The following is a 27,835-nucleotide window of genomic DNA, read 5'->3' on the forward strand; positions in this document are numbered from 1 at the left end:
GCTTTTTTCTTCTTTTTTTTAAACCAGGGGAAGGGCCACGTGGCAGGGTGAGCGAGCAAGGGGTGTGGAGACTGCTGCTGCTCCTGGTCTGGGGTGGTCACGGAGCCACCTCACAAGTTTGGAATGAGGCTTTCTAGGAAGAGAGTCACTCCTGATTACCCAGCAGAACCAGACACAAAAATCGTGTAATAATAATGCTTTGAAAGAACCAATTGAAGAAAAATGGTTCTGGAACAAATTCTAAGTACAGGATTTATTTATTTTCTTGTCAGTAGCATTTAATCTCCAGTTGCAGTCACATAGTATGTATAGAATGGAAGGTGGATGGCACTGCAGTTGTAGTCAATTAATTTATTTGTGGTTGTCAGATTCTTATTAAGAATATTCTTTTCTGTCTTTTGTATTTGGTTATATGTGCTTATATTAGTACTTTATATGTACCTGTGTGTTTATATAACTTATGTAGCTCCCTTCATAGCCATAACTTCAAATTCTGAATGGTACAGAATTTTTTCTTTAAATTAAATTTAGTATTTTCTGTTTTGTATTTTAATTTTAGACCTGAGCTCTTCAGCTGGGATGAAGTTATAAAGATGTCCCCAGTTGAGAGACTGGAACATGCTTTCAGCATAGCCAAAAACCACCTGGAAATTGAGAAACTGTTGGATCCTGAAGGTGCGATGTAGTTATGCTATTTGGTTTTAAGCTTTTTGAGCTCTTTTGAAAGAAAATGCTTATATAGACATTTATTATAAATACAAATCCCAGCAGCTTTGTGCAATGGTATCTTGTTTCAATCCCTTACATTTGGGCTTAAAAATATGTAAATTGTAGGGTAAGGGTATTCCTGTGTGTATGTATGCTCCAGCTTCTGGAACGTTAAGGTTCATATTGAGTTACCTTCCAGAGACAGTGCACAGGAAGGTGAAGTTGGTTCCCTGGTTTTATTTTATTTTAAGTAGCGGTTCCATTACAAGTGTCTGTGCTTTTCAGATCAAGCAGAGCATTTTGTAGAATGGGATAGCTTAAGAGCTCATGATCTTTTGTTCTTTGTTATATATGCTGAGTAACAGTAGCTGCCAGTGCTGTGAGTACTTACCATGTAGGAATGCTTGCCAGGAAACTTTTTATGGCCCCTTCTTAAAACCCTGAGCTGTCACTCTGCTTTGAAGTGAGCCCCTGAAGATCCATTCTGTAAGACAAACTGTCAAACTTTATGGATTCAAGCACCACCACCTTAAAAAAAAAAAAGAAAAAAAAGAAAAAAAAAAAGAAAAAAAGTCAGCTGAATGAGCAGAACTCATAACCCCAGTGATAACGTGAACCTGAATCTGTGAAATTCTTTTCCATGTGAAAAATAAGCAAGTGAACTTACTGATGCTGAGAGTGGGGTTAGAAGATACATGGAAGTGTGTGTATGAGGGATACTGTTCCTGAATTGCATTTCTGCTTGGAAAGCACTCCAGAATGTTTCCAAAACAATTTTTATTCCTCAGTAACTTCAGATTTGGGTTCTTACTTCCAAAAGATCATGTCTCTTAATGTAAATTCACTTGCAAATGTGGATTTTAAAAAAAATATTTTTTCTTTGTACTACTTTCAACATCTGTAAAACCTGGTCTTTTAACAGAAAGCTAAAGGCTCATTTACAGGAGAACCTTTGCTTTGCACTATATGTGAAATATTGGAATCTTAACTGTATTCTGCATGATGATTTAAAAAAGCTGCTTCTTTATTACTGTTCTCCCATGTATTCTTTTCTGATGCAGATGTTGCTGTACAACTTCCGGACAAAAAGTCTATCATCATGTATTTAACCTCTTTATTTGAGGTCCTTCCTAAGCAAGTCACCATGGAAGACATTCGGGAAGTGGAGACCCTTCCAAGGAGATACAAACAGGAATGCGAAGATGGAGAATTCAACATGCAGCAGGTCTGTTTGTCATTGAAGCCTATCTGAATCTTCTTGAGTTGTAATTTTAGCTGATCTTTAGGCTTGTTGGTTCTCTGGAACATGTCTTCTATCTTGTTCAGCACTATTGGGAAAACATGAAAAATCATGGCATTGTCTTTGTGATTGACTTCACTGTTTTTTTTCTTTTTTTGTTTCTTGATTCATATACAAAATCTTTTTTGCTGAGGTAGAAAGCTACATCTTCATTATGCTTCTTTTTTCTGTTTATTTTCCTTATTTATCTTGACAAATGGCCTGAAGTCTTCAACTGAGTTTATAGCAGGAGTTGTGGTGGTGGTATTTGGTGGGTTTTTGTTTGCGTGAGAGGTCCACTGCTGTGTTAAATAAGCAAAAGTAAAGTTTTCTATCCAGGTTATTTCAAAATGTAAATTCATTAGTGGTGGCTGTTGGCCCCTCTCATTAGAAATGTACCTAACAATTAGTTTTAAAATTTTATAAAGGATTGAAAGGGATCTTAGTTGTTCTATTCTTAGTATCATTTGGGAAAGCATCTTCTCAGCACTTCTGAGGCATCACTTTTCTCGTGGCTGCTTAGGTTGTAGCACTTGAAGAGGAGCAGGGCAGTTCTAGAGCAGAGACCCCCAGCACGGTGACAGAGGTGGATATGGACTTGGATAGCTACCAAGTTGCTCTGGAAGAAGTCCTCACATGGTTGCTGTCAGCTGAGGATGCATTTCGGGAACAGGAGGAAATATCTGGCGATGTTGAAGAAGTCAAAGAGCAATTTGGCACCCATGAAGTAAGCTTTTCTTTTATTCCTTGTTCCTTTTATTGTATGAGAGCTGAAAATTTTCTTTCCCTAGTCCTTATCCAAACACTGCCATTCTCTTTCTTGTGTCTTGCTTTTCTTAAACTGAAAGCACCTCTAACTGAATGGTGGTTTAAAAATTATTATTATAATTAGGTTTTATAAAGGACAAATAATAGTTTCTTGGCAGTGGAAATGGATCTTTTTAAGAGAGTTTTCAATGGAACAGGTTTTGGAATTTCAGTGTATTTTTTGTGTCAGCTTTCCGTGGCTGACCCCCTGTTGTCATAGAATCACAGAATGGTTTGGGTTGGAAGGGACCGTAAAGATCATCCAGTTCCAACTCCCCTGCCATGGGCAGGTTGCGCAACGCCCCATCCAACTTGGTCTTGGACACTTTGAGATAGATTCCTGATAGGAGCTCACAGATCATGCTGATGTGGCTGGTTGTACCGTTTCCAGGCTTTTATGATGGAACTGACTGCACACCAGAGCAACGTGGGCAGTGTCCTGCAGGCTGGGAACCAACTGGTGGCACAGGGAAATCTGTCCTCTGAAGAGGAGTTTGAGATCCAGGAGCAAATGCTGCTGCTGAACTCCCGCTGGGAGGAGCTCAGGGTGGCGAGCATGGACAGGCAGTCCCGGTGAGTCATCCCCAACGACCTCTCCTAAAGCTGAAGGACTGGTCTCTGGTGCTTACTGCGTCTCAGAGGAATTGCTTTGCATCCATTTGTAAGATATTTTTGTCTGAAGTAGCTCTTCCGTTTGGGACATGAAATCCACCCTCTTCATACTCTGCAAGATGAAATGAAGGAAATGGATATAACTGTTTTATTTTTTTGCATTCTTATGTAAGAGTATTTTGAGATTTATGTTATATAAGTGTACCAGACTAAATATGATACCTACATGCAGCAGTTACATAAATGTATTTTTAATATTTTCAGGAGTTTAAGTTCCTGAATAAAACATGCAGGAGATGTGAATAGCTATGTGTGTTTACACAGCTAAAGAGCACTTAAAAGAATTTTTTCCCGCCTGTAGTTGTCAGGCTCAGAGCTGCACATCAAGGGAGAAACTGCATTTGATTGCCACTTGTAGCAGTGGTTCTGTTAGCGAACAGAAAGTCCCAGTTGCAAGAAACTGTCCTTGGTATAAATTACATAATTCACTCATTTTTATTCTGTTGCAATAGAAACAGGAATAATTAATTCTGTGTTCCTTAGGTTAATGGTGAAAATTATATTGGATGATATATAACTGGTTTATGAATGGCTATGTGTCTTTCCTTTAAGAACTAGAACTTAGTTTTTTTTTCCTTGGGAAGATTGTTCCTGACATGGCTCTGCCTTTGCTTCCCCCTGCAGCCTGCATGACATGCTGATGGAACTGCAGAAGAAGCAGTTGCAGCAGCTGTCCGACTGGTTGACCATCACTGAAGAACGCATTCAGAAGATGGAGTCTCAACTCTTAGCTGAAGATATAGAGTCCCTTCAAAAACAGCTGGAAGAACACAAAGTAAACCTTTTTGTCTGTTCTGTAATGTGTATGGGAGAAGTATTTGGCAGAAGTGTAGGCTGGAAGGTTTCCTTAGCCAATAAACTTGCTAAAGGATGTTGATTGGACAAAAGGAATTAGACGTGTTCGGCCTTCTTAGCTGAACACTTTAGCTATGATGACTACAGCAGAAATTGTATTATCTTTGTTACATGCAGGAAATGAAGCCTCCCCAGGTGAACTGTTGGTGTTAGGGACAGTATAAAATGTATTGTAGATAACTGGCCTGTAATGACTGGCAGCAATGCTAAGGTACATTTGAGACTTGCTCATTGGAATTATGCGGGAGTTAAAGCTATTGCTATTAAATCAATTTGAAAATTGGTTTGGCTCTCAATTAAGTTTCTGGATGGGAGTCCAGCTTTTCTAGCCTAGAGTGATTTTGAAGGAGAAAGATGGCCTTTTAATATTAGTCATGGTTGCAGCTTTGTTTCTTGTAGTCATTGCTGAGGTTTGACCTTCTGTCCATGCTTGAGACATACCTCACAGGGCAAGAACTGCTAAGTATTCTTAGTCTGTGTAATTTCTTGTCCCACACTTGCATTTTTTGCTTTGTCTTCAAAGGCTGGGGAGCTTGAGGCCTGTTGTTCATAAAGTAGTTTAGGATTTTCTGGGATAAAAAGTGGTATTTACAGTAGTTTAAGGGCATATTGATGTTGCAGAGTTATTTTGGAGGTAGGCTTTAACCATGTAATCTGTTCTGCCAGAAGTTGTATGAATATTTAAATGTACAGATGTATTTTAAGCTAATTGGAACTGTATGTTTTTTGCAGTTGCTAGGTATCAGTTTTTGACTATTGTCTGTGATATTTAGGTTTTGAGAAATGTCAACTCTTAAATGTTCATAGTGATTCTTACCTGTTTGGCATGCTTTATGATACTTGCTTAATAAAAGCAACTTCTTTTACGGAATGCTTGTTTTATCCATAGCCATAGACATATAGAGAGTTAGTGCAGTTGTCATATGATTTTCCTAATTAAGAATGGTGTATACATTATATTTTTTTTTATGTTTTCCAGTACTTAAAAAAAATGGTTTAAGGTTCTTTTATACCAATCTTTGATTGTTTAGACTGTGCAGTGATTCCCAGTGGTAAAAATATTTGCTTAAGTGTTGAATCTGTAGTGCTTTGCCACACTTGTTTTAGTCACTGTGGGCAAAATAGCAATTTGATATGTGTTCAAAGTTTGTAACAGTTGATGTGTTTTTCTAGAGCTTGCAAAGTGACCTAGAGACAGAACAAGTGAAGGTAAACTCCCTAACACACATGGTCGTCATTGTTGATGAAAGCAGTGGGGAAAGTGCAACAGCTATTCTGGAGGAACAATTGCAGGTAAAATGTTAGAGCCCTCTTTTTAAAAAACAAAAACAAACAAGAAAATCCAAAACTGTAATAGCAGGCACTTAAAATCTTTGCATATAATTGTTAATCAACGTTTTTTGTGTTTAAAGACACTTTGTCTTAGAAAGCAATTTAAAGTAATATATTTTAAAATGTAATATTAATGCAAATAATTATTGAACTTGCTCAGGATAAAACCTGCAAAAGTTATTTGACTTTCAAGCTCAATTCCTGGTGAGTCAAGCTGCTTGCATCTGCAGTGACTTAAGCACTTTTGCAGCATATCTTCTCAGCAATTTCACTAAAATGGGAAGATACACAATACAACTTTTTAATTTCAAATAGGTAATTCTCATTAGGAAATTAAAATCTGGTTGAAAAATATTTAAATACAGGAACAGAATTAATTGAGGGGATATTGTGTGAATTGTTTTCCTGTTTTCTTTTTGGACTTGGGCTGCAACCTGAGTAAATCATAAGGAGCATAGAACGTAGGATTTATTGTAATGGAATTCATGCTACTTCCATTACTCCTTTTGAAATCAGTTGAAATAGTTGCCTGAGTTCAGCGAGTGTAGAGATAAGGCCATAGGTGAATGCTCTTGATAGTTTTAACCTCAAGCTTTGTACAATACAACAACAGCAGTTAATGGCAACAAGGTAATTACAATATAGAAAGAGGTTACTGTGAAGTAGAAATTTTGCTCTTGTATATATAGTTTTTGATCCTCTTTGTGAGGCTTGTGAATATTCATGATATCTCCTGCTTTTGTAGAGGCTGGGTGAGCGGTGGACAGCAGTTTGTCGATGGACTGAGGAACGACGAGTCAAGTTGCAAGAAATTCAGCTTTTATGGAAGGAGCTTCTAGAAGAGCAGGTTAGTAACTCTGGTTACTCACAGTTATAGATTTTTATTTTATTTTTTTAACTCTTAGTAGTGTTTAACAGCTCTAAGAAAATAGCTGTAAAGAACGAGAATTTCAGTTATTGTTTGGGTTCCTAGCATTTCTTGAAGAAGTTGTGCAGCCTAAGAAAATTATTTACTTAAGTTTAGGCAAGAAAATTTATGCCTCCTTATAAAATAATTTCCAAGGTAGATATTTAATGTTCTTGTGGACATCATCCTTTTGAAAGTTCTGTTGCCTTATATTCATCAATGTCAATGAATTCCACGAGATTTATTACATTACAAAACAAGAATTATTGTACTTTGAATGTCAAATTCATACATAATGAACTCTGTGACCTTTCTTGGTGAATTTAATGGAGAAGTATGAGGATGCAAGTATGAGCATCTTGCTTTAGAAAATTTATGGGGGATAGCTTCTCATAAATATTCCTGTCTTCTTGATAAGTAGTTAAATAATTGAAGGACTTCTGTCTGATTTATATTTGGTCTCCAGTTTTCAGGAGACAACTTTACAATAACAAACTGATTTTATTGGGTTTAAGATCAGTGAAAAATCAGCAAAATGCCCAAGAAGCAGGAATATCCCTGATGGCAATGAATTACCAAGTATTTGGTGGTTTAATAATTGCAGAAAATTTCCTAGCTAAGGCACCAGTGTTTCCAACATGGATACATGTACACAATTTTGCAATCAACCAAGCAATTTACAAAATCAGTAACATAAAATATTTGGTCACTATGGTGAAGCATTCAGCTCATCTAATTTTGCTGAGTTTAGGCAAGCAGTTGAATTGTTAAGAAGATGGCATTGTGTGTTTTCTCTTGCTTTGATCTTGCATGTTTTGGGTGGACCTTGAATATGCCACTCAAATATGAATTAGGCAATGGCATCTGAAAAAAATGGTAGCAACTACATGCTGTCATCTGCGTTACTCAGTTTTGCATACCTACGGCCAGGGCCTGTTCTGTGACTAAGCTTTAAAATATTTCATGGCTTTTCCTTTGAAGGTTTTCTTAAATTGTTTTGTTTTCTTATATGGTATTTATAACTGTAAACCGTTGTTTAAACTCTGCAGTGCACAGAGTGTTTAGGCACTTAAAAGAAGTAGAACAGTGCTGATGTATTTCTTGTTATCACTTACAGCCTGGTTTCTTTGACAGATGTTTTGTCTGTACGTTTTGGGTTTCTTATGTGTTTCTCCCTGACCCTCCCCATATCTATCTGCAGTATATTGCTAAGCCAAACTTGCAGCTCATGCGACCTTGTTAATATGGATGCAAGGTTCAGATTCTGGTTTATTCAATACCACGTATCTATTAACATGTATTTCTTACTTTAAAATTCTGCCGTTACATATGTACATATAGAACGTTAGCACATTTTTCTCCGACAACTCTTGAGCAAGGTAAGACTCTGAACTGAGAAATAAAGAATTCCAAGAAAGCATTACTCTGTATGTCAAGGTACAAACTACAGGAGCTCTTAGCTTTGATGACCCTATTTGAACATGTTTCAGGCCTCTTCCACCCTCACTTTTGTCTAGGGAAAAATGACCACTCGTTGGCTATTATAAAACTGTTATGAGTATCATCTTACATTGGAGTTGCTTGGCTTTCATTTTTTTTTAAAAATTAAGTTGCTCTGAAAAAATGGAAAAACCTTCATCAATGTTTGTTTAATGTAGAATGTCAGATAACAAGTAATAAGGAAATAGATGTTCATTTTAGGTGTTTTAGATCAGCCTATGTTTGCATTACTTGTTCAACTCCCAGTAGTGCTTTTATTACTACCAGGTTTGAATTACAGATACCTGTCCTCAAGAATTATCAAGTGACCTACAAAAATTACAACGTGAAACCGATTAAAAACTTTAGTGCAAACGGTTTGATAACAGAAAAGTACCTAAAACATTTAGGTACTGTCATTTTTCCATTTCTCCAACCAGATGGAGAGATGAGCAGCAGCGATGCATCAGCCTTTTTGTGGCTGCCTGGAAGGTTTTTTGGAAACCACATTGCCAAGTCAACACAATTCTTACCACTCAGGAAACAAATTCCTCAATCGGTGCCAGATATTTCTTAGCACTGTGATAATTATGTTTCAGTTTCCTGGGGAGAGTTATCATTGACTGCTGATTTAGCAGAAATTAATTGTATATGTTGAAGGATTTTTAAACTCCTCTATTATGCATAAAGTCAGTTGGCTGGGCTGCCAGCTTGATTCTTCCCAAAGAGTATGTGGTGTTAGAACTTTGTTCTTCCAGCCTTATGGCATTTCCACCACTATCATATTTGCTGTCTGTACATTTTGCACATTGGTTTACATTGGCAATGAAAACTGCCTTAACCCTTTGGCCCAGAACTTGCTGTAGTCCGTCCTGGGTCAATGCCAAAAGTATGCAGCTAGACTGAGGAGCCAGTGACTGTTGTAAAGTGTGTTGTTCAGCGAACAAAAAGATCTGCCTTGTTGTATTATTTTATTTTTAAACACAGAGGGGTAGCAGTGTGCAACTGAGCTTGACTGAGAAAAAAGCTAGATGGGTATTGCAGTCTATGGAGATAGCTGTGCCGCAGCAGCAATGTGCAGCAACATAATACGAAATACATAAAATCCTTCCTGCTGCTGGAGACCGCTGCAGTTTCCATAGGAGTGCTGTGTGACTAGAGCAAGATCCAGGACAGATTTCCTAGAAAAAAAGTTAAAAACTTGATGAGCAGACCACTCCAGCTTTCAGGAGTTAATGAGATAGTGTTTAAAGCTATTTTGCAGTTAGAAAAAGGTAAAATAAACAGGGTGAGTCTGTGGCCCACTGTCTGAACTAAAAGAGCTCTGAATGAACAATGTAGCTTCTGTGAGAAACTGTTTGTAATGGCTGGTTTTGAATCACAGAGGAAGAAGGGTGGGGAATGAAAGGAAGCATGCATGCAGTTTTGCTACATTTAATTCCAATATAATTTATAAATCCTAGGTCTGCTTTGTGGTGCATATCTGGTCTATATGAATAGCCTGGGGGGTGGGCACTCTAATATACTGAGAAATGGTTTTGCTGAAAAGTATTACGTAGTTCTCTGTTCTGATATTTTTTGTTCCCCTTTATGTAGTATTTGGTTAATGCCAGCTGAAATTCCTGCACGTAAGGATTTCAGAGCAGTGTTTGGAATGCAAAGAACTTAAAGAAGGAATTGTCAATTGTATGACAAACTTGGTATGTTCTTGGACCATTTTCTGTTTAATCTGCAGTGCTTATTGAAAGCTTGGTTGACTGAGAAAGAAGAGGCCTTAAGTAAGGTCCAGACAAGCAACTTCAAAGATCAAACCGACCTGAGTGTGAATGTTCGAAAACTAGCAGTGAGTATTGTTGTCCTTATCTATCCTGTCAAATCTGAGAGCCTAAGTGAAGGGCACGTTGAGTCTGACTTCAGCAGGAGCTGTGAAAGAACTATATATTTGAAGCCAGGTTTATATTCTGTCCTCGTCAGATACTATCACTTATTTTAAAAAGCTGTGTACAACAATGCTAGGCTGATGTGACTTATTTCGGAACAGCCATCCTGGGCATTTTACAGGGTTTGTAGTTTCATGCAGTCCACCAGACAGCTGGTTTTTCCAAGGTGTGGGTGGTTTTTTTTCTTTTGTTTTGTTCTGTTTTTGTTTAAATACATTGGTACAGCTTGTACCTAAACTAATCATTTGTTAATGGAACTCAAGAGATACAGCAGATTGCTCTAGTAGCTTTCTCAGGGACGTGTTTTTCTTAAGTGTCTGTTAGTGCTTTGTTAAACAAGAGAACTGTTTTGAAACCTATGATGCATCTGGCTCAGGTAGTACATTTCCTCTTGGAATGAAAAGCTAGAGGTGGCAGAATACTTGAAGTCGTCTTTTAATGTTTTCTTTTAACTTCAGATTTTGAAAGAGGACATGGGTATGAAACGACAAACACTAGACCAGCTGAATGAGCTAGGTCAGGATGTGGCCCAAATCCTTGGCAACAGCAGAGCATCTGATAAAATCGACCATGATCAAGAAGAACTAACTCAGAGGTGGGACAGCTTGGTTCAGAAGCTAGAGGATTACTCTAACCAGGTACTTACCTATGCTCTGTCACTTCTTAGCTATTTAGGTGTATACAAACCTCACTGATACTGTACGCAAAAGTGCCCAGGCAAGTTCTTGGCACCTGGCTAGAGGCAGGTGAGTTCCGTTAAACGTGGGGCTGATTTTATCTGCAGAAAAAGCTGTCTGGGTTTTTTGACTTTCAAAACAAGTTGTTAACCTGACTAATACTGTTACTTCTTTCTCACACAGATTAAGCTTCATTTTTTCTGATGAGTAAAGCAGGTTCAACATGTATTATTGATCAATGCAAATACTTTTAGACATTACGAGAGCACAGGGACTGGATTAAATCTCACACTAAAAGAAAATAAAGACAAAACCCCAAACACAGAATAGATTAAAAAAAAAAAAAATAGGAGTCATACAAGTATTTATGCTCTGAGTACAACTTCTCACCTGTTGAAAAGATTGTTGTGACATGCAAGGATGATAGCCAAGCTGGACTGTAAAGTTTTTATTTCAGTATTTTGAGTGCTTGCTAATATTTCATTTAGATAGAACTTCCATTGGCTTCTGGGAGAATTGCTGGGTGAACCAAGCAATTATGAAAGAGAATACGTAGTGTATTTTGTTGATTGAAATTCACTTTTTCTGGCATGAAATTCTAGTTGAACTGAGAATTTTGGTGCTTGGTTCCCATCTGTAAAATGAGAAGAATACTGTTTTTCTTTGGAGTGCTTTGGCATCCATGATAAATGTGCTTTCTGAAGGCTAGGGATGATCATTTGTAGGAGCGAATGAAAGGGCTTTTATGACTGATGAATAAAAGGAACAAAACAAGAACAAGTTACAGTTTGTGTTAGAAAAGGTATTTAACCCTTTTTGCTAAATCATTTTGTGTAGGTAACTCAAGCTGTAGGAAGCGTAGGGATGTCACAGATTTCACAGAAGACTCCTGCAGAAACCATGTCTTTGAAGGACCCGGTAGTGGTTAGACGATCCAGGCAGGAATCACCTCCACCACCCCCCCCAAAGAAAAGGCAAATCCCAGGGGACAGTGAAGCAAAGAAAAAGTAAGTATACGTCACTGCCATTTTCCTATGCTTACTCGATAACACAAGCTCATTTTCCATTAGTCTTGGGTTTTGAATCTCCTTTTATCCTAGTAAAGAATATTTAAGTTGCAGTTGTGCAATTGGGTTTGGGGAGTGGGGAGGGGCTGTTAGGTACACCGTTGTTTAAGAAAAACAGAAAGCCTGCAGCCTCCATCAATTTCAAAGGAATTTTTTTAAGAAAAGCAGGTCTTTGGTTCCTTGTATCTCATTTCCTTTGCTGAAAGATAGAATTAATTATATTTCCTTTCTTTTGGAAAGAAACAATCTTCACATGTTGAGATACATGTTATGAAAGGACCAAGTATTTTGATTTGTTATTTATTTCTGGTCTCTGTGGAAAGGAATTGTTTTGGAAAAAAAGAAGAAGGTAAATACTGTGTAGTCATTATTTTACTGTTTGCCTGAGAAAACAAACATTTATCTGATATGTCACTAGTTTAAACCTTTGGCAGGTTTTCTAGGGAGATGATAGAGGGCTGCATGAAGAGCCAAGAGTTCAAACTGTATTAAGGACAGAGTCAGGTAAATTAGGCTAAACTTTCATCTGATTCTGATTACTTACGTTGAAACGAACAAATGACCAGTAACTTGAATTTTGCAGGCTTTCCCACCAAAAAAACCCCACAAAAAACAAGAAACAAATCTTTGAGTGGTTAACAGTAGCTTCTGCATCTGTTGGCAGGCTGTTGTTCCACATGAGGATTTCCATTTTGTTAAGTCATATAATTGTAGTATGGTCTGAATAGTCCACATAGTATGTCTGCTCTGTTTATCTCTAAAATTGTGTACAGTATTGGTTAGTCTGGGAGTTTGTTTTTTTCACGGTGGTGAGTTGTAGCTTAGTTTTAGGCATGAGAAAGTCATGTGAATCTAGAAAAGTCCAGCTGTTGCAAAAAATCTTAAATGATAAGCTAATCTTCAGTCAGCTAAACATTCAGGAAGGTTTTTCTGTACTCGTTATCATGTGTACTTAAGCTGCTAGCATTTTCTTCAGCCTAAATAGCATTGCAGACTTTTACAAAATCTAGAAAGTGCTGAAGTTTAAGACTTCTGATTTTTAAGACAGTGAATAGAGAAAAATGACAAAAAAAAAAATAAAAATATTGTCCAACCTTTTAAACCAGGTTTGACGCTGAAAGTGCTGAGCTGTTGAACTGGATTTCGAAATCAAAAGCTGCCATTCAGGCCACAGACATCAAAGAGTACAAGAAGATGAGAGAGACTTCAAACTTGAAAGAAAAGTTAAAGGTAAAATGGGAAGATAGAGGGTTTTCCAGTGAAAAATATATTTTGTTTCTTTAGGCTGGCTGTCAGCTGGATATGTGGGCAGATCCACATGCTTCACGGGGATTAAGTCTCTTTGTTGAATAGTTCCTGAACTGGACAGACATAGAAATCTGACCAGCTGAACACAGCCTGTTGTTGGTGTTGGGTCACACAATCCACAGGAATTTTTAAAAGCACATGTAACTATCCTTTGGAATTGTGTAAATGAACGTCTTCAGGATTATTATCTTTTCTACAAAGCAGCATATTTTGGCTTCATGTTTCACAGTTGGAGATGGACTTGACTGACGCCACGCTTATAATTTTGGCAGAGATGTGTCTGTGTGCTGCTTAAGAGATCCCTTGAATCATCCTGTGACACTGCACACACCCTTTGCCACCTAGGGTCCAAGGCTGTGTTCAGTATTTGGACGCATTGTTGCTTGGTCTGTTAATTTCAGAGAAAATAATGATAGTTAAACTCATGTGACCTGCAAGACAGAACACAGAATTCTACCTTGCGGAAGCCATGAGATAACTATTTTGTTTTCTGTTCCTTGTATTTCAGGAATATATTCTTGCCTTCCCTGTTCTTTGAGCATACCTTGTTAATGAAAGCTTAGTGGAGCTTCAGCAGGAAACCTGCCTTTGAAATCAAAGACAATAGAATCATAGAAACATAGAATATCCTGAGTTGGAAGGATCCCATAAGGATCATCGAGTCCAACTCCTAATACTTAAAAATATCTATAAGGAGACTCCTTCTCAGTGCGCTAGTGCAAAATGGTGCCAGTAGGAATGATTGGAATGATAGTACTGCTGGAAACAAAAAACAACAAAATCCACTCGATGGTTTATTTATGTACCTTTATGGATGTTTGTAGCCCTTTATAAAATAGGCTCCAAGACGAACACCAGGTTCTCATGAATAACCCTGTTTTTAAATGATTGGACTTTGAGGGGGTGGGACAATCTTTGTGCATCCCAACTGTGCAAATGAATGAGTGCTTCTTTCAAAAATATGGTAGGAAGTCTAAACCAGAGAGATAACTTCGGACATTTGTTTCTAAAGGATTTTAATTTGGATTGATTTTTTTGCAGTCTCAAAGGACACTGAAATTATGGCCTTATGGCAAAGGAACCTTTTCCTGTCTGGATATGTTCTGCCTCTTGGCTCACACAGGGTCATACACTGATATGTATGTCTTGAGGGAGAGATGTGTTCCTTTAAAAAAAAATCTTGGTAGCCACAGAGAATTTTCCTCACTGAATCTTTATCATGAGGGAGAGTGAAGCTTTAGAGCTTCGTAGATTGGAATACTGGAGTACTAGTCTGCTGTAGTTTTTGCTAGCTTAAATTCTAGGTAATAGGCTGTTGTTAGTTTCTGATGGAAATCTCAGTAGACAGTGTAGGGGCAAAAGGAATATTAAAATCTTTTATCCACTGGTTCACATCAAATAAATCTTTTTGATCGCAAGTGTCATGTTATAGCTGGGGTCCCAATACCTAGCGGGATCGTCAACCTTTCTAACAATATTTTGTTTCTGGTGTCTTTGCATTAGTCTTTTTGTATACTTGCTGCTTGTGAGATCTAACTTCTTTTCTGTGTTTCCCAAAAAAAAAAAAAAAAAAAAGTCAAGAAAAATGACACTCTGAAAATATTCTTTTGGGTTCAATTTGTAGGTGATAGAAAAAGAAAGGGCTGAAAAAAGCCAAAAGTTAGATGAACTCAAACGAAGTGGACATGTTCTTTTGGATCAAATGGGAAAAGGTAAGAGACTTGAAATGTTTTTGTTCTGTGATTTAATCAGACAAATTGCTGAGAAATAGTACTGATGTATATGCTTATTATCTCCAGTTAAGCACTGCAGTTATTCCTTCTCTCTCCTTCCACTTTCTTTCCTTCCGAGACATTCATCATTGTTACTCTTAATAGAAACAAAACACATAAATTACTAACGAAGCTTATAGAAAAGCAAAATGGTTTTATTAATGTATGTGTGTTTGCCTGCAATCTTGTAAGGCTTATCTTTATTGAAATAGAAATAATTTCTTAAGATTGCAGTCATATGCTTTTGGGGAAAGGACTCTATTTTAAATCATGTGGAAAAAATAAGTGTAAGATTTTAAAATGTAACAACCTGGAAGTGGAAATCTTGAACCGAAATTTAAGTTGAGTGAATCTGTGTATGTCGTCTTATTCATAGTTTTTGCTATTTTTTTGTGCAAACTGTCAGGATGTCTTCATGATAGTCACAATTTATGGTTCAAAGGCAAGAGAGAAGCCTACATGCTTGAGAAAGTGATTGTCAGTTAAAACACTTATCCCTGGAAACATCAGTGAAAGCTGAATCTTTAAGCCTTGCCAAAATTTTGTTTCATAATATGACAAAATTTCATCAGCAGAAAGTGACTTTCTTCACAAAAGAGGTGTTTAGATCATCTAGAAACAGCCTTTTAGATCTGCTGTGCATTTGACTTCTGGTGAACTTCCTGTAGCTGGTAGCATTCAGACAGGTGTAAGGATGGTATCGCTGTCTTGCATACTGGTTTCCATTGGAGTTTCCAACTGCCACACTTTTTTTCCAGCCACTCCCTTTGCTTAGGATGCTGCAATCTGCTAAGCATTTTGAGTCCTTCCCTCCTTGTTTAATACAGGTGAAATCTTTTTACCGAGGTTGCTGTTGCTCTAAAGGTTGCTCTCAAAGCCACTGATTTGACCTGAAGTTTGAGTTATTAAAAACTTGTGACTGTTCCTAGTCTTCAGACTTCCCACCTGTCCACCTCTTTTTCTTTTCTTTTCTTTTTTTTTTTTTTTTTCTCCCTCAGCTGTATCTGTCCCCCTCAGCTTGATCTATCAATCCTGGTTATATAATGAGTATTTGTTGATCATACTGAGAAATGCATAGTTGAAAAAAATGGCTTGCATCACCAAAAAATAAGATGCAGAAACTGCTTCCTAATGTTTGCTGCCGTAAAGTTAGGCATCTCTAGAAAATAAGGAATCAGTAACCAATGTAAACCCCTGCTTTGCTAGGGTCTGCTAGTATGTTTTGTCCAACTCAGAATGACAGCCCTTCTCTCCAAAACCAAGCTCAGCTGTGCACGTGTGGAATAATGCCCAGCACAGGAGTACATGTGTATACATCCGTTTGTGGCATGCTCAGGCCCTGCCATAGCACCGTGAGCGATCACTGCGTGCACGCTCCTGTTACATGGCTGGCTGCAGCTGCTGTGCTTCCGTGTGTATGGGCAGTGTGTGAAGCGCAGGGGAGGGTCTATGCAGCAGAGCCTTCAAGTGCCCATGGAGAAGCTGGCTGGCTGCCCCAGAACAAAATACTGGGCTCCACTTAAACTAAACTAGTACAGAAAATGGACCCTTCTGTGTGAATCTCTTGCTTACACTCCAGTCTAAATGACAGTGCTGGTAAGTTCACATGATCCAAATAAGCCTTATAAAAAGAAGTGGTACCTTGAAACAGGATCTGTATCAGAAACTTACAGTGGCGAGAATGTATCGTTGAACACACATTGCACTGATATTTTTTCACATATCAGCAAATTTGCCAGTTACTTTTGGCACTCGAGGAAATGGAGCAGTGAGTGGTGTGGGTGGGAAGACTTCACTTAAGGTGCTGCGTCCTCACGTAGTGAATTGATTCACCAGAAAGGTGGTGTAGCAAGTGCTTGGGGTAGTCATTGTGAATGGGAAATAACCTTGTGTTTTGTCATGCTGCTTTTGTAGCTATTCATGTTACCTAGTTATTAATCACGTCTGCATGCAATGTGACATTGTCAGCCGCTGTTCCCTCTCTCTCTCCCAGGCAGATGCTGCTGGATTTCCATTTACCTTTTCAATGAATTTATCGCTGCTTTCCCAGTTGCAGCTTCCATTTTCCTCTGTAGAGAGGAAAAAAAAAAAGCTTATTTAAATCTTCCATCAACGTGTAGACACAAATCATCATGATGAAGAGAGTCATGATTGTTGAGAGTCAGTACATTGTTAAAAACTAAACAGCTGTCAAAAGAGAAGACAAAGTGGAACATTTCATTTTTCATTTTAACCATTAATGTGGAAATAAAAAGCCAAACCACCATTAGTAATAAGTACAGTTTTTAGGGATGGCTGACTTGCAAGCAAAGCATTTTGCATATTAGTGCAACTGTGTACCTGTGTCTGAAGAGAAGAATGGTTAAAACTTCGTTAATCAAAATGTGTCGCAGTTAATCTAACAATAATTTATATTATCTGTTTAGAGGGACTTCCTGCAACGGATTTAAAAAATGTGATGGAGAAAATATTGTCGGGGTGGAAAGAAGTGGTACAACATCTGGAAGAACTGGCCAGAAAGATAAAGTACCAGGAAGATATAAATGCTTATTTTAAGGAACTGAATGAGCTTGAGAAGACTGTAGCTGAAAAGGATGGTTGGCTTAAAAACAATGCTTCTTCAGCATCCCATCCCTCAGCAGTCCTGAAAGATTTGTGTCAGGTAAGTCTGGCAAAACTTGTTATTGTTGATTGGAAGCACAGGATACCCCAGAGGAGATTAGCATAATCAATAAGGTAACTTAAATTTCCCAAGAGCCTTCAGGGCACCAGATTTGACTGGAAGATTTTGGTACCTGTGTCACAGGAGTACTTTACATTGTTGCCCTAGTAATGTAGAGCAGCTTTTGCAGGAGCTTACTAAAACCCTTGTGTTAACAAGGTATGATTTGATTCTGTTTTCACTCTATCACAGCGGGAGTTAACTCATCTTGTAAGCCTGAGTCCACGGCTGGATCACCTGAAAGCCACCTGCAAGGTGCTCACCTCTCAACCCATGCCTCCAAACTTCATTAAGGAGAGCTTGAATGGTTTTCTTGATCACTTCAAGTTGACTCGCCAGAAACTAGAGGAACGTCACCAGCAGTTGAAGAAAGGTAAATGCTCTTTTAAATAGGTCTTGCTGATTCTTTTCTGTTTCTTTTTTTTTCCTTTTTTTTTTTTGTTTTTTCTTTTTTCCTTTCTTTTTCCCTTGAATAGTACTTTTTTTTGATGTCTTGGTAAACAATCAGATGCTCTCAGAACCTTTGCACAGCAGAGCTGCCACATATTGGTCTTTAATGAGACTTGGGAATTAATGCAGTCACCCTGAAAGTGTTCAGAGTTTATAGATGTTTATGAAAGACAGTACCTTCCTTGAGTTTTTTTATATCTTACTTTTCCCTTTCAGCCACAGGATGTGGTGATGCTTTTTGAAAGAGTATTTGGATCGTTTAGTTTCCATTAGTTAATGATGATATATTGTCAAAGGTTTAATATTAGACATTTCCAAATGCAGCTGGGAATGAAATTGTAAAGAAAGAATACTAAGAAGAATAGTACAAGGAAATTAGAGGGAAGGAATATTTTTGTAATGATCAGTGAAGGAGTGTTTCACACACTATGTATTTTTGTCTAAGGTTTTCCTTCCCAGTTTTGAACTAGGATTCCCCTGGAACAAAATTTGTAATAGGGGAAACAAAGTTGCAAATCTGAATCTGCTTCCTTATGGCACTATTCCTTGTTGTCTAATTGGTGGTTTCTGTTCCATGAAGACAGAAAGGTCAGAACTGATGCTAATCAACTGTGGTCCAAACAGGAAAAAATAGTTGTGTTTGTGATTTTTTTTTTACAGCCTTTACAAATTAAAAAAGAGGGGTTAATAGTTTAGGAAAACATTTTCTTTTGGATAATCGTTTGGTAAAATAATAATTCTCAAATGTACCTAAACCATTTTCTTTTAGATAATTGTTTGGTAAAATAATAATTCTCAAATGTACCTAAATACACAAATAATGCAGCATTCCTGAAACCATGTTTAATGGATTGGCAAAAACATACTTAAGGTGAATGATATAGTTTCAAAAGTTGTGTGGGTCTGCCACTAACAGAAATAAATAATAATACTAGAAATGGAAAATGGAAGATTAAAATTGAAATGTACGTGTGGAATTTATTCTTTTTTTCACAGCTTAGTTGAATATGTTAGTTGTACATAATTCCTCTTGGAACTTCCATCTTTGAAGTTATTTGGCTTGCTTTTCAGGCACATTCTGCTTGTGTTTTTGCTGCATTAAAAATGTCATTATATGAACCTTCAAACCAGTCATGCTGACTCTGAAAGGATTTTTAATATAGTGCACAAAGTACATACCTCTGTTAATATTTTACAGGTGAATACAAAGAACACAAAATTATAAGGATTTTTTTAAATTTGTTTCTGAGAAATGGGAGGAAGCATTTTGCTAATAGCCCCAGATGGAAGAGCATTAACACTTTATTCCGTGTGGAGTAAAAATAGACTAAATTACTAAATTACTAGGTCATCTATAACAGTGAGCTTCAGTAAGGCATGAATACTTCAGTTATATCAGCACAGAAAACTGTATGAGTAACGTCTGCTATACTCAAATTACAGCATATACCTTCATTCTTACTGTGAAGAATAATTATTTTATGATTGTTATGAGTTGGTTCATATGCAATAACAATAAAATCATTACACGATGTGACTAGAATACTCTTTTTCAAATCACAAATGACTTGAGGCATTGTTAGTATATCTGAACCAGTTATTACTCAGTAAAAACATTTTATGTATCTTGGTGTGTTAAACTTGCGTTTGTGTATTTTTTTAATGAAAGTTTCCCTGTGGATTGCCTATAGTTAAAAGCCGAGGGAAATGCAAGTTTAGGGTTTCAGGTTTTTGTTTGTTTACAACATAGTTTGAATTGCTGCAAGTTGAAAGGATTTCCAGAACCGTGTAATGGGGAGAAACAGCTAGTGATAGCAATCAAGCATTTGTGAACTTGGCAGACTGTCCTAATGTCAGTAAGTCCAACTCCTTTCATCACTGTTCTTTGAGCCTCTGAAAACTCCCTGACTGAGTGGTATGTAGTACCATCTCTATGGCATTTTTGATGGGAATTGTGACTTATTTTTTTAATTTATGGGAGGCTATTTTTACTATTAACTATTTTTTTCTCCTTCAGGATTTGTTGTATTTTAGTGACAGTGCTCCTATTTGCTTTATAGCAAACTCTGATTATTTTCCCTTTGAATTGATACTGGATTTTTGAGAAGAGCCAGTTAGGTAACTGTGATTCTAGAAATGTTGACTCATTTCTTAGTTATAAATGGCATGACAGTTCTGACAGCAAGCTGTTGAAAAGCTACCTGGTGAGTCAGAACAAGGCTTAACTTAATTTTCACTTGTGTCAGTGATGAAATTGCTTAGGAATCCATGGCCAGAGAATGTGCATACCATAGTACTGTTTTTACAGCTAAACCCATGTTTGTTGCAGTTTTTGAAAATTGAGGTTTTCATTCTGAAATTCCAGTATTACGTGCTGCCTCCTGTGTGGGATTCCACAGAGGACAGGTCTGACTGAAATCAGAGGCGCAAAGACTGCGAGCAGATGCTTTATCTAAACTTTAATTCTCTTTTCAGTGTTCCCAGATAGTGCATCTATTCTGGCAATATGCTGAAAGTTACTATTCTGTATTTGTGTGTATATACACATTGATATATATATATATATATATACACACATACATACATACCATTTATATACATAAACCGACTACTAAAATAATACTTTTTTGTGTATATTTATATAAAATATTACTTTTTATATGTAGTTACTATATGTAGCATGTGTATATAACTTTAATATATAGTTGTTACAGGCACCATACTTTATATGCTATATATAGTAGATACCTGTGTGTGCATATATACACAAATAGTAGATATCTGTTAAAAATTATTAATATGAAAAATATTAAGTTGAGGGGATTTAAGTGCGCAAAAGCCCAAGTACTATTGATTTCCTCCTCTTCAAGTGATTTAGGTAGTTAATTACATAAAATGGGATTGAGCTTTATATAAGAAAAATCTTTTTTCTTAAAGGAAAAAATGTTGCTAATAGCAGAAGCGTTAGGGTATCTCAGAAGGATTCAATGTACAAGTATATCTCACATGATTTCTTTGTATTTTTTTCTTTACGTAATTGTGCTACTTCACGTCTTATGATTTGGGTCTAGTGTCTATGTTCTTGCCTTGTATTTGGTTTAATTACTCTCTTTAACAATACTAGAGACAGAAAGCCAGCCTAGCCAGGACTACGTGGACTCTCTGCAGAGGCTGAAGGATGTGCTGAGTGAGGTGGAGTGCAAGCAGCAGGCCATCGCTAGTGGACTGAGCGACCCTAGTAAGGTTGAGAAGGCCTTACAGCAGACAAAGGTAATCCTTCCCTTCACACTGAAGCAAGGAAGTTGCTTGTTCTGCCACTGTCCCAATGTGGGATGGATGCCTTTCTGGTGAAACTGCCTCTGAAGTTCACCTCGATAACAACTGCATCCCGTTTCATCCTACTGAGGTGTCAGGAGAGGGTAACTGTACTCCTATGGCCTCAAGATTGTCTTTCAAAGGGAAATTGCTTGTGAGCAATAAAGGTAATTAATTGATGCACAAATTCAGCCTAGAAATGGAATTTTGTTTCCTACTGTGAACATATAATGTAGATGAAAATCAGTGGATGACAGTTGCCTTATAAATAACAGGGCTAGAGTGGGGAGAGGGAAAAAACAAGCAGATCCCTGCTCCCTCCCCTGCTGCTTTTGTAGAATAATGCTGAATTCAGAAATACAGATGTATTTATTTTTCTCCTGTGTGACAACACAAGAGGGCTGCAGATGGTTCTGGAGCATCTCTGGAATTCCAGTTTCTGGGTATGGGGAAGGCTTTGTCTTTCTATCCTTTTCTGTTTGGCAGATTAAAAAAAGTTCCATGTTCTTTGGTTTTCTTTTTTGATGGTGTTTCTCTATTGTTTAAAGCTGGCAGAGATTTTTTGGTTGGTATGCCGGCTGAATTGCAGTGGCTTTTAGTCTTTGGAGGTTTGTCTTTTCTTTCTGGATCCCTCCTCCTCATTTTCTTCAGAGACTAATTAACCAGAAAGGACATACCGTGTCAGTGTGGCAGCTTTAAGGAGTATGGTGGAAGATCAGAACACAAATCCCTGTTCCCAGTCTCATTGCCATTTCACTGCCTATTATTTTAGAGGAAATGGTACATTTTATCCTGTTTCTTTCCTGTAATTAAGAAGTAAAATTGAGAACATAAGCATACCAAAAAAAGGTTTCTTCCTCAGTACGATCCAGTAAAATATATGTGCACACATCCCATGTGTATATGTTAAATGTATATACATACTCACTAAGTTAAATTCATGAAATAAGTGATGATTTCATATCTTGATTCCAAATTGCTCTATTAAACACATTTTAAGTAGAATAACCAAAATGCCCAGTTTAATGAAGCAGCAGCATTTTTTTCGTGGCTTGCATTACATCTCCATTTGCTTTTCCTTAATACTGGTAAAATAACTATTCAGCTCGTGTGATTCCTTGCATCAGAAATACCTTAGTGAATACATTTTGTTTGTATCCTCCTCCTATTCCAGCTGGAAGAGTAGCTGTCAAAACTAAGGCATCCAGAGTTTTCATTTCAGCTAGGTATTAAAATAATTTTACGTTATGTACCTGGGAAGCACACGCTCACTGCTGTGTGTGTGGCACCCTGCCCCCCGTTCCCGTATACATCTGGAGTGAACGAAAAAACTGGGCTCCTAGTGTGTCTAAATTTCAGTTGTTTTTGTGACTGCAGTGTCGTGTAGCCGTTGCTTTGCCAACCTGAGTGCCAGTACTACACAGCACAGCAGAGGTGTAGGTGCCTGTGTGTGTTTAGCTATGTGTCCAGGCCTTAGAGGCCATTCTCTAATCTCTGCTACTGCTCCAGCAGAGCAGCTGAAGGTTTTGCTGCTTAAAGAGCTGCCCTGTTTGGACACTTCTGCTCCAATCACTGCAGTCACTGTAATTCAGCTCTTTACTGTATCTATATTCTGTGCAATGAAACCTTTGATGCACTTGCATGTGTATGTGAATGTTGTATGTCTGATACTGCAAGCAACCTTATCAACATATCTTTTTTATCCCTCCTTGTAGACTGTTTGTGAGACACTGGAAGCCCAGAAGCCTAGGGTAGAAAAACTTGCTGAAGAAACAAAAGCTTTGGAGAAACAGGCTTCTGATATAAGCAAAGTATACACGCAAGAGTTCAGGCATGTGCAAGGGCACTGGGACAAGTTAAAGCTCAAGACTTCAAAAGATGTTAAACTACTGGAAGAAATTACATCCAAGTTGAGAATATTTGAGGTAAAACAAAAGGATTTGTTGTTGTTGCACAACTCTTTTTTTTTTTTTTTTTTTTAGCTCTTTCTTCATGTTCCTGCATCCAAATGATGCTGATTGAAAACTGAAATGGTTATGAGAAACAGTTGTGGAAGTGTTCAAGGACAGGCTGGATGGGGCCCTGAGCAACCTGATCTAGTGCATGGCATCCCTGGCCACGGCAGGGGGATTGGAACTAGATTTACCCTTGTACTGTGCTGGGTGTTTGACCATTGGTAATGAGTTGCCTGTGCAGTGCAAGAGCATTTACTTCATTAAACTTCTGTATACTTGGCTTGTGATTCAGCAAGTTATTTAAATGTGTCTAACTTTGTGAGTAATCCCATTTAATTCAGTTTAGCTGAATTGTAAGCAGCTTTCTGTAAGCAAGCTAAATTAGGTATATGGTAAAATGCCTTGTCAAGTGGCATCCTTTATAAATATGTATATGTGTATACACATATATATACACATATATAAATATGTGTGTGTGTGTGTATATATATATATATATATATATATATAATTTTTAAGCCACAGTTCATTGTTAGAGCCTCCTGGGGTCTTTTTGTTGGAAAATAATTTTCAGGCTAATCTGCTGCAGGAAATTCCCCCCAAAAGGAAAGGGAATGAAGAAAATGTCTTGAATTTGACCTCTAATAGTAGCATTGGCCTAAAAATAAACTTGACTTTAGTCTAATGGGTTTTCATTAGCACTGACTTTTTTTTTCCTCTGAAAAGCAATGTGTAATGTGTTGATATTGAAAGAACTCTTACTGCAAGGTTTTAAAGAAAAATATGTGCTGTCTTCTGTGGTAACATGAACTTGGACTTTGCTTCTAAGTAACAGTGCTCTGTTGTGACCATTGTTTCAAAATAAAAAGATGCCATCTATTAAACCAACCAAGTAGCCCAAAAGTATTGATTAAAAAAAGTTCAACTATATTATTAAAAATGGCAACCATATAACCTAACCTGAATCAGTACAAAAGTCTTTCTCCTATTTCTAATTTGTGGTGCTTGTTTTGTTTGCAAGAGTCATTGGGAACATCCACAATTGTGTAGAAAGGAGATGGCAAACCTCCGGTCCCCAACCCTGCCTGTTTTACCCTGGGATCTAAGGCAGCTGGTTAATTTTAGATCGATGACTGTGCAATTCTGCATTTATTAATTTATTTCTGTGTATTGCTGTACTGAGTACAGCTATTAGACCCAAGCAGCTAGATTTTCTTTTTTTTAGTTAGTCTAATCCTGTGTAGTTCTTTATTTTATGACTGTGTTTCTCTGCAAGCCTTTGTCTGCATAGCTTCTACCGGTCCAGTTTATTTAGCATTGCTCACTCCTGTTCTCCTCACATATATATCTATAAGGCCATATCTCCTCCTTGGAGTGCAACGTGCCTCTCAAAACAGTGTGAAGGTGATTGTATGTGGTTAATATTATGAGGAAAATGTAATTTCCGCCTTCAGACAGGTCCCTCGTGTGAATTTGTTGAAATGCAACAGCCGTACACTCTTCATGACAGCATTGTCAACTCTTTGTTACTATATTTGGTTTAGGCCAATGCAAAAGTCATTCAGAAGTGGATGGATAGCGTGAAAGACTTCTTACTAACAGAAAAAACTGCTCAAGGAGATAGCGAAGGACTTCAAAGACAGCTTGACCAGTACACGGTGAGTTTTGTTTTTCTATGGAATCTTTTGAAATAAATAATATGATTAGCATCTCTTTATTATTGTTTTGCTACTATTATTAAATATTGTCCATGGCATATTCAGTAAAGCCTGCCAGGCTTTACAGGGCACATTTTAATTACACAGGGCACATTGTATGGCTAACTTAAGAGGGTGCAAACCATTCTCATTTCCACTGTCTCAGCCCAGGTACTGTTATTACCCATCTGGTTTTCTCCATGAGAGCTCTCCCACAAAAACAAAACAAACAAACAAACAAAATAAATAAATAAAAATAAATAATAATAATAATAATAAAAAAACTAGAGCCCTCACAAAAAAGAACTGAGGATGACTTTCGTGAGACAGAGACCTGAAGAATCACAGCTGACATTCAGTTAATAAAGCCAGCATATGCATGGAGATTCAGAGCTCCATGTAGGCAATTTTACTACCCATCTTTGCTGCCATCTGTATCTTTCTGAGGCAACAGCAATATCAACACTTAATATTTTTTAACGTTGCTGTTTACCATCCTTGGAGGTCTTCAAGAAACATGGAGATGTAGAATTTGGTAGCACAGTTTAGTGTTGTACTTTAGTACTAGGTTAAAGGTTGGACTAGATGATCTTATAGGTCTTTTCCAACCGGAATGGTTCTGATTCTGATTCTATAGCAGTGTGTACTTTTCAGAGTCTTCACTATATTTACGAATACTCATCTTCAAGTTGACACTATCTCTTGTGTAAAAGCTATTAATTATACTTTTCCTAACTTTATGATATGGGAATTGAATCTATGAGTGAAAAGTGCTTTCTGCATTAAACTTCCAAGGACGTTAAAAATAAAAAGCAAATATGTCAGGTGATGAAACTCCCATGGTTTAGGAGTTGTATGTGCCTTATAAATAAGATTCCTTCCTAGCTAGCGCCACATAATGATCACAGATAGAATGTCATCCAACAGTAAGTGACTGCAGCGTACCCTCAAATGTTTGTTTCCAGGGGAAGAACATGAGGTATGTTAGAAACATCAGGGTATTTAATGCACATTGTCTTCAAGCTTGAATGGTTCCATTGTTGACAGCTAGCATGCGAGAATGTTTGTACCGTGTGCAGCAAGTTGTATTTTGTTTTTTAGTTGCACAGTTATGATGTTTTGGGCCACTGAAGGATCGTTCTGAACAGGCTGGTATTGAACACAGCATCATGCTGCTTTTTTATTAAAGTTTTTCTAAAATAATGAAAAATTGCAAAATTATTGGTATTCCATAAATTCACTTTCTGTATGCTCAGGTGTTTGTTAATGAAATGGAGAAGATTGAACCATCACTGAAAGAGATGAAAGAAGTAGAGTCTACTTTAAGAAGTCAGCCTATTGCAGGCATAAATACTTGGGCAAAATCTAGGCTAGTAGACTGCCAGACACAATGGGAAAAACTGAGCAAACAGGTGAGTTCTCCATATGTTGCTAGTGCTTGCTTGTTAATGCAGCTGGTTTTTCAGTTTAGGGCGGTGAAGAGGTGAAGCAGTGAAATGGTTGGATGAATATGTTTTACTCGTTCAGCTACCAAAGTGGCTGAAATCCATCTTGTCCCAGTAAATCCTTCACAAGTGCAAATGTGTTAGGGGATACCTGTGCAACAGTAATTTTGTTTAAATATATGTACTTCTCAGTTCATGTGCTGCTTGCAGTGTAGCAGCTTGTAGAGAAAAATGAAGTTGTTTGCTTTCATGCTGCTTTATCCCTTTTCAGGGAAAAAAAAAAAAAAAAAAAAAAAAAAAAAGCCTGACCTTCTTCTCTTGTCCCTGAAATCTGGAATATTACTCTGAACCTGAGTAATTTCAGCCTCTTTCCAAGCAGCTTTGAAAAATAAATAGCTATAAATAGACTACCACGTCAGTCTGGAGTATGTGGGTGTTTCTTTTGGGTGGAAGGTTTCTGCTGTCTGTAGAAACATTTTTCTTTAGTTGCAATGCCTGGCGAGGAGAACCTTGCTGTTGATGAACCTTGATCCAGATTGGCTGGGCTGTGGAGAAAAAAGCGAGGTCTGGAGGAATTTAAGTGCTTTGTATAAAGATGTATCTAACAATATGATATCTGTGAGCAGAAGAGTGTTTCCCCTAGCCCCCTGCAAAATATGACTGTTTTCTTAGGGATTGTCTCCAGTTTACGTACATCGGGAAAACAAATGTTTCCTGCTTCCTTCACTTCTAGATTTTGTTGATCTGATAAAAATGGTTCATGAATGTGTATGTCTGTATAAAATTTTTATTCTTTTTGCTAATTAAAAAGGCTTGAAAAATGTTTTGGTAGCAAATGTTTTAACAAAGACATGTAGTTTTTCATGTAGAAAAGGATATATAAGTACCTAAACTGCTGTTTCTTTTTTTCACCTTGGATTCTAGATCATTAGTCAGAAAAATCGCCTGTCTGAAAGTCAGGAAAAAGCTGTAAATCTGAAGAAGGATTTGGCAGAGATGCAGGAATGGATGACCCAAGCTGAAGAAGAATATTTGGAGAAAGATTTTGAATACAAGTCCCCTGAAGAGCTAGAGAATGCAGTGGAGGAAATGAAGGTCAGGAATACCAGGTCATTATAGAGACCTGATTAAAGGGAAACAAAACTTAATGATTTCTAGGGCCTGACCTTTTGTGGAATTGTTATCTGTATGGAAAGGAGCTCAGGTCACAGCAAGATTAGCGGTGTTTTTCAGTTTTGCTTCATGGATTTTTTTTGTTTTAAAGCACAAACTATAAAAGCAGATGTTCTATTTGGCTACAAGGCGTAGGGATTTCATAATGAATAGTGGCATGCAGAGCCTGCTAAGCCAGGCTTGCTATGTATAGCACATTTAACCCCGAGAATATGGAACCTTATTACAGGAGAAGAAACTTGAGAAAGAAAGAAAATGTGCTATTCTATCTGCCT

The 27,835-nt window shown here is 37.5% G+C and overlaps 1 protein-coding gene across 4 annotated transcripts in view; it reads left to right on the top strand.

Annotated features, from left to right (window-relative positions):
• The window catches only part of UTRN (utrophin), a 344,112-nt gene that overhangs the window by 48,600 nt on the left and 267,677 nt on the right, over nt 1–27,835 (top strand). For all 4 annotated transcript variants that reach the window (XR_004749455.1, XM_035321865.1, XM_035321866.1 and 1 more), the window contains exons 7-25: nt 560–675; nt 1,770–1,933; nt 2,511–2,714; nt 3,186–3,367; nt 4,091–4,241; nt 5,495–5,614; nt 6,399–6,500; nt 9,775–9,882; nt 10,438–10,617; nt 11,494–11,663; nt 12,830–12,953; nt 14,656–14,743; nt 17,230–17,465; nt 17,718–17,898; nt 21,100–21,245; nt 23,006–23,215; nt 24,790–24,903; nt 26,199–26,354; nt 27,312–27,482. Coding sequence is in view for 3 of the 4 variants with exons in the window: in XM_035321865.1 (XP_035177756.1) it covers nt 560–675; nt 1,770–1,933; nt 2,511–2,714; nt 3,186–3,367; nt 4,091–4,241; nt 5,495–5,614; nt 6,399–6,500; nt 9,775–9,882; nt 10,438–10,617; nt 11,494–11,663; nt 12,830–12,953; nt 14,656–14,743; nt 17,230–17,465; nt 17,718–17,898; nt 21,100–21,245; nt 23,006–23,215; nt 24,790–24,903; nt 26,199–26,354; nt 27,312–27,482 (2,923 nt within the window). In the remaining variant the exon portion in view is untranslated. The remainder of the gene's footprint in view (nt 1–559; nt 676–1,769; nt 1,934–2,510; nt 2,715–3,185; nt 3,368–4,090; nt 4,242–5,494; nt 5,615–6,398; nt 6,501–9,774; nt 9,883–10,437; nt 10,618–11,493; nt 11,664–12,829; nt 12,954–14,655; nt 14,744–17,229; nt 17,466–17,717; nt 17,899–21,099; nt 21,246–23,005; nt 23,216–24,789; nt 24,904–26,198; nt 26,355–27,311; nt 27,483–27,835) is intronic.

Source organism: Oxyura jamaicensis, chromosome 3, assembly GCF_011077185.1.
Source record: "Oxyura jamaicensis isolate SHBP4307 breed ruddy duck chromosome 3, BPBGC_Ojam_1.0, whole genome shotgun sequence".
Lineage (NCBI taxonomy): Eukaryota > Metazoa > Chordata > Aves > Anseriformes > Anatidae > Oxyura > Oxyura jamaicensis.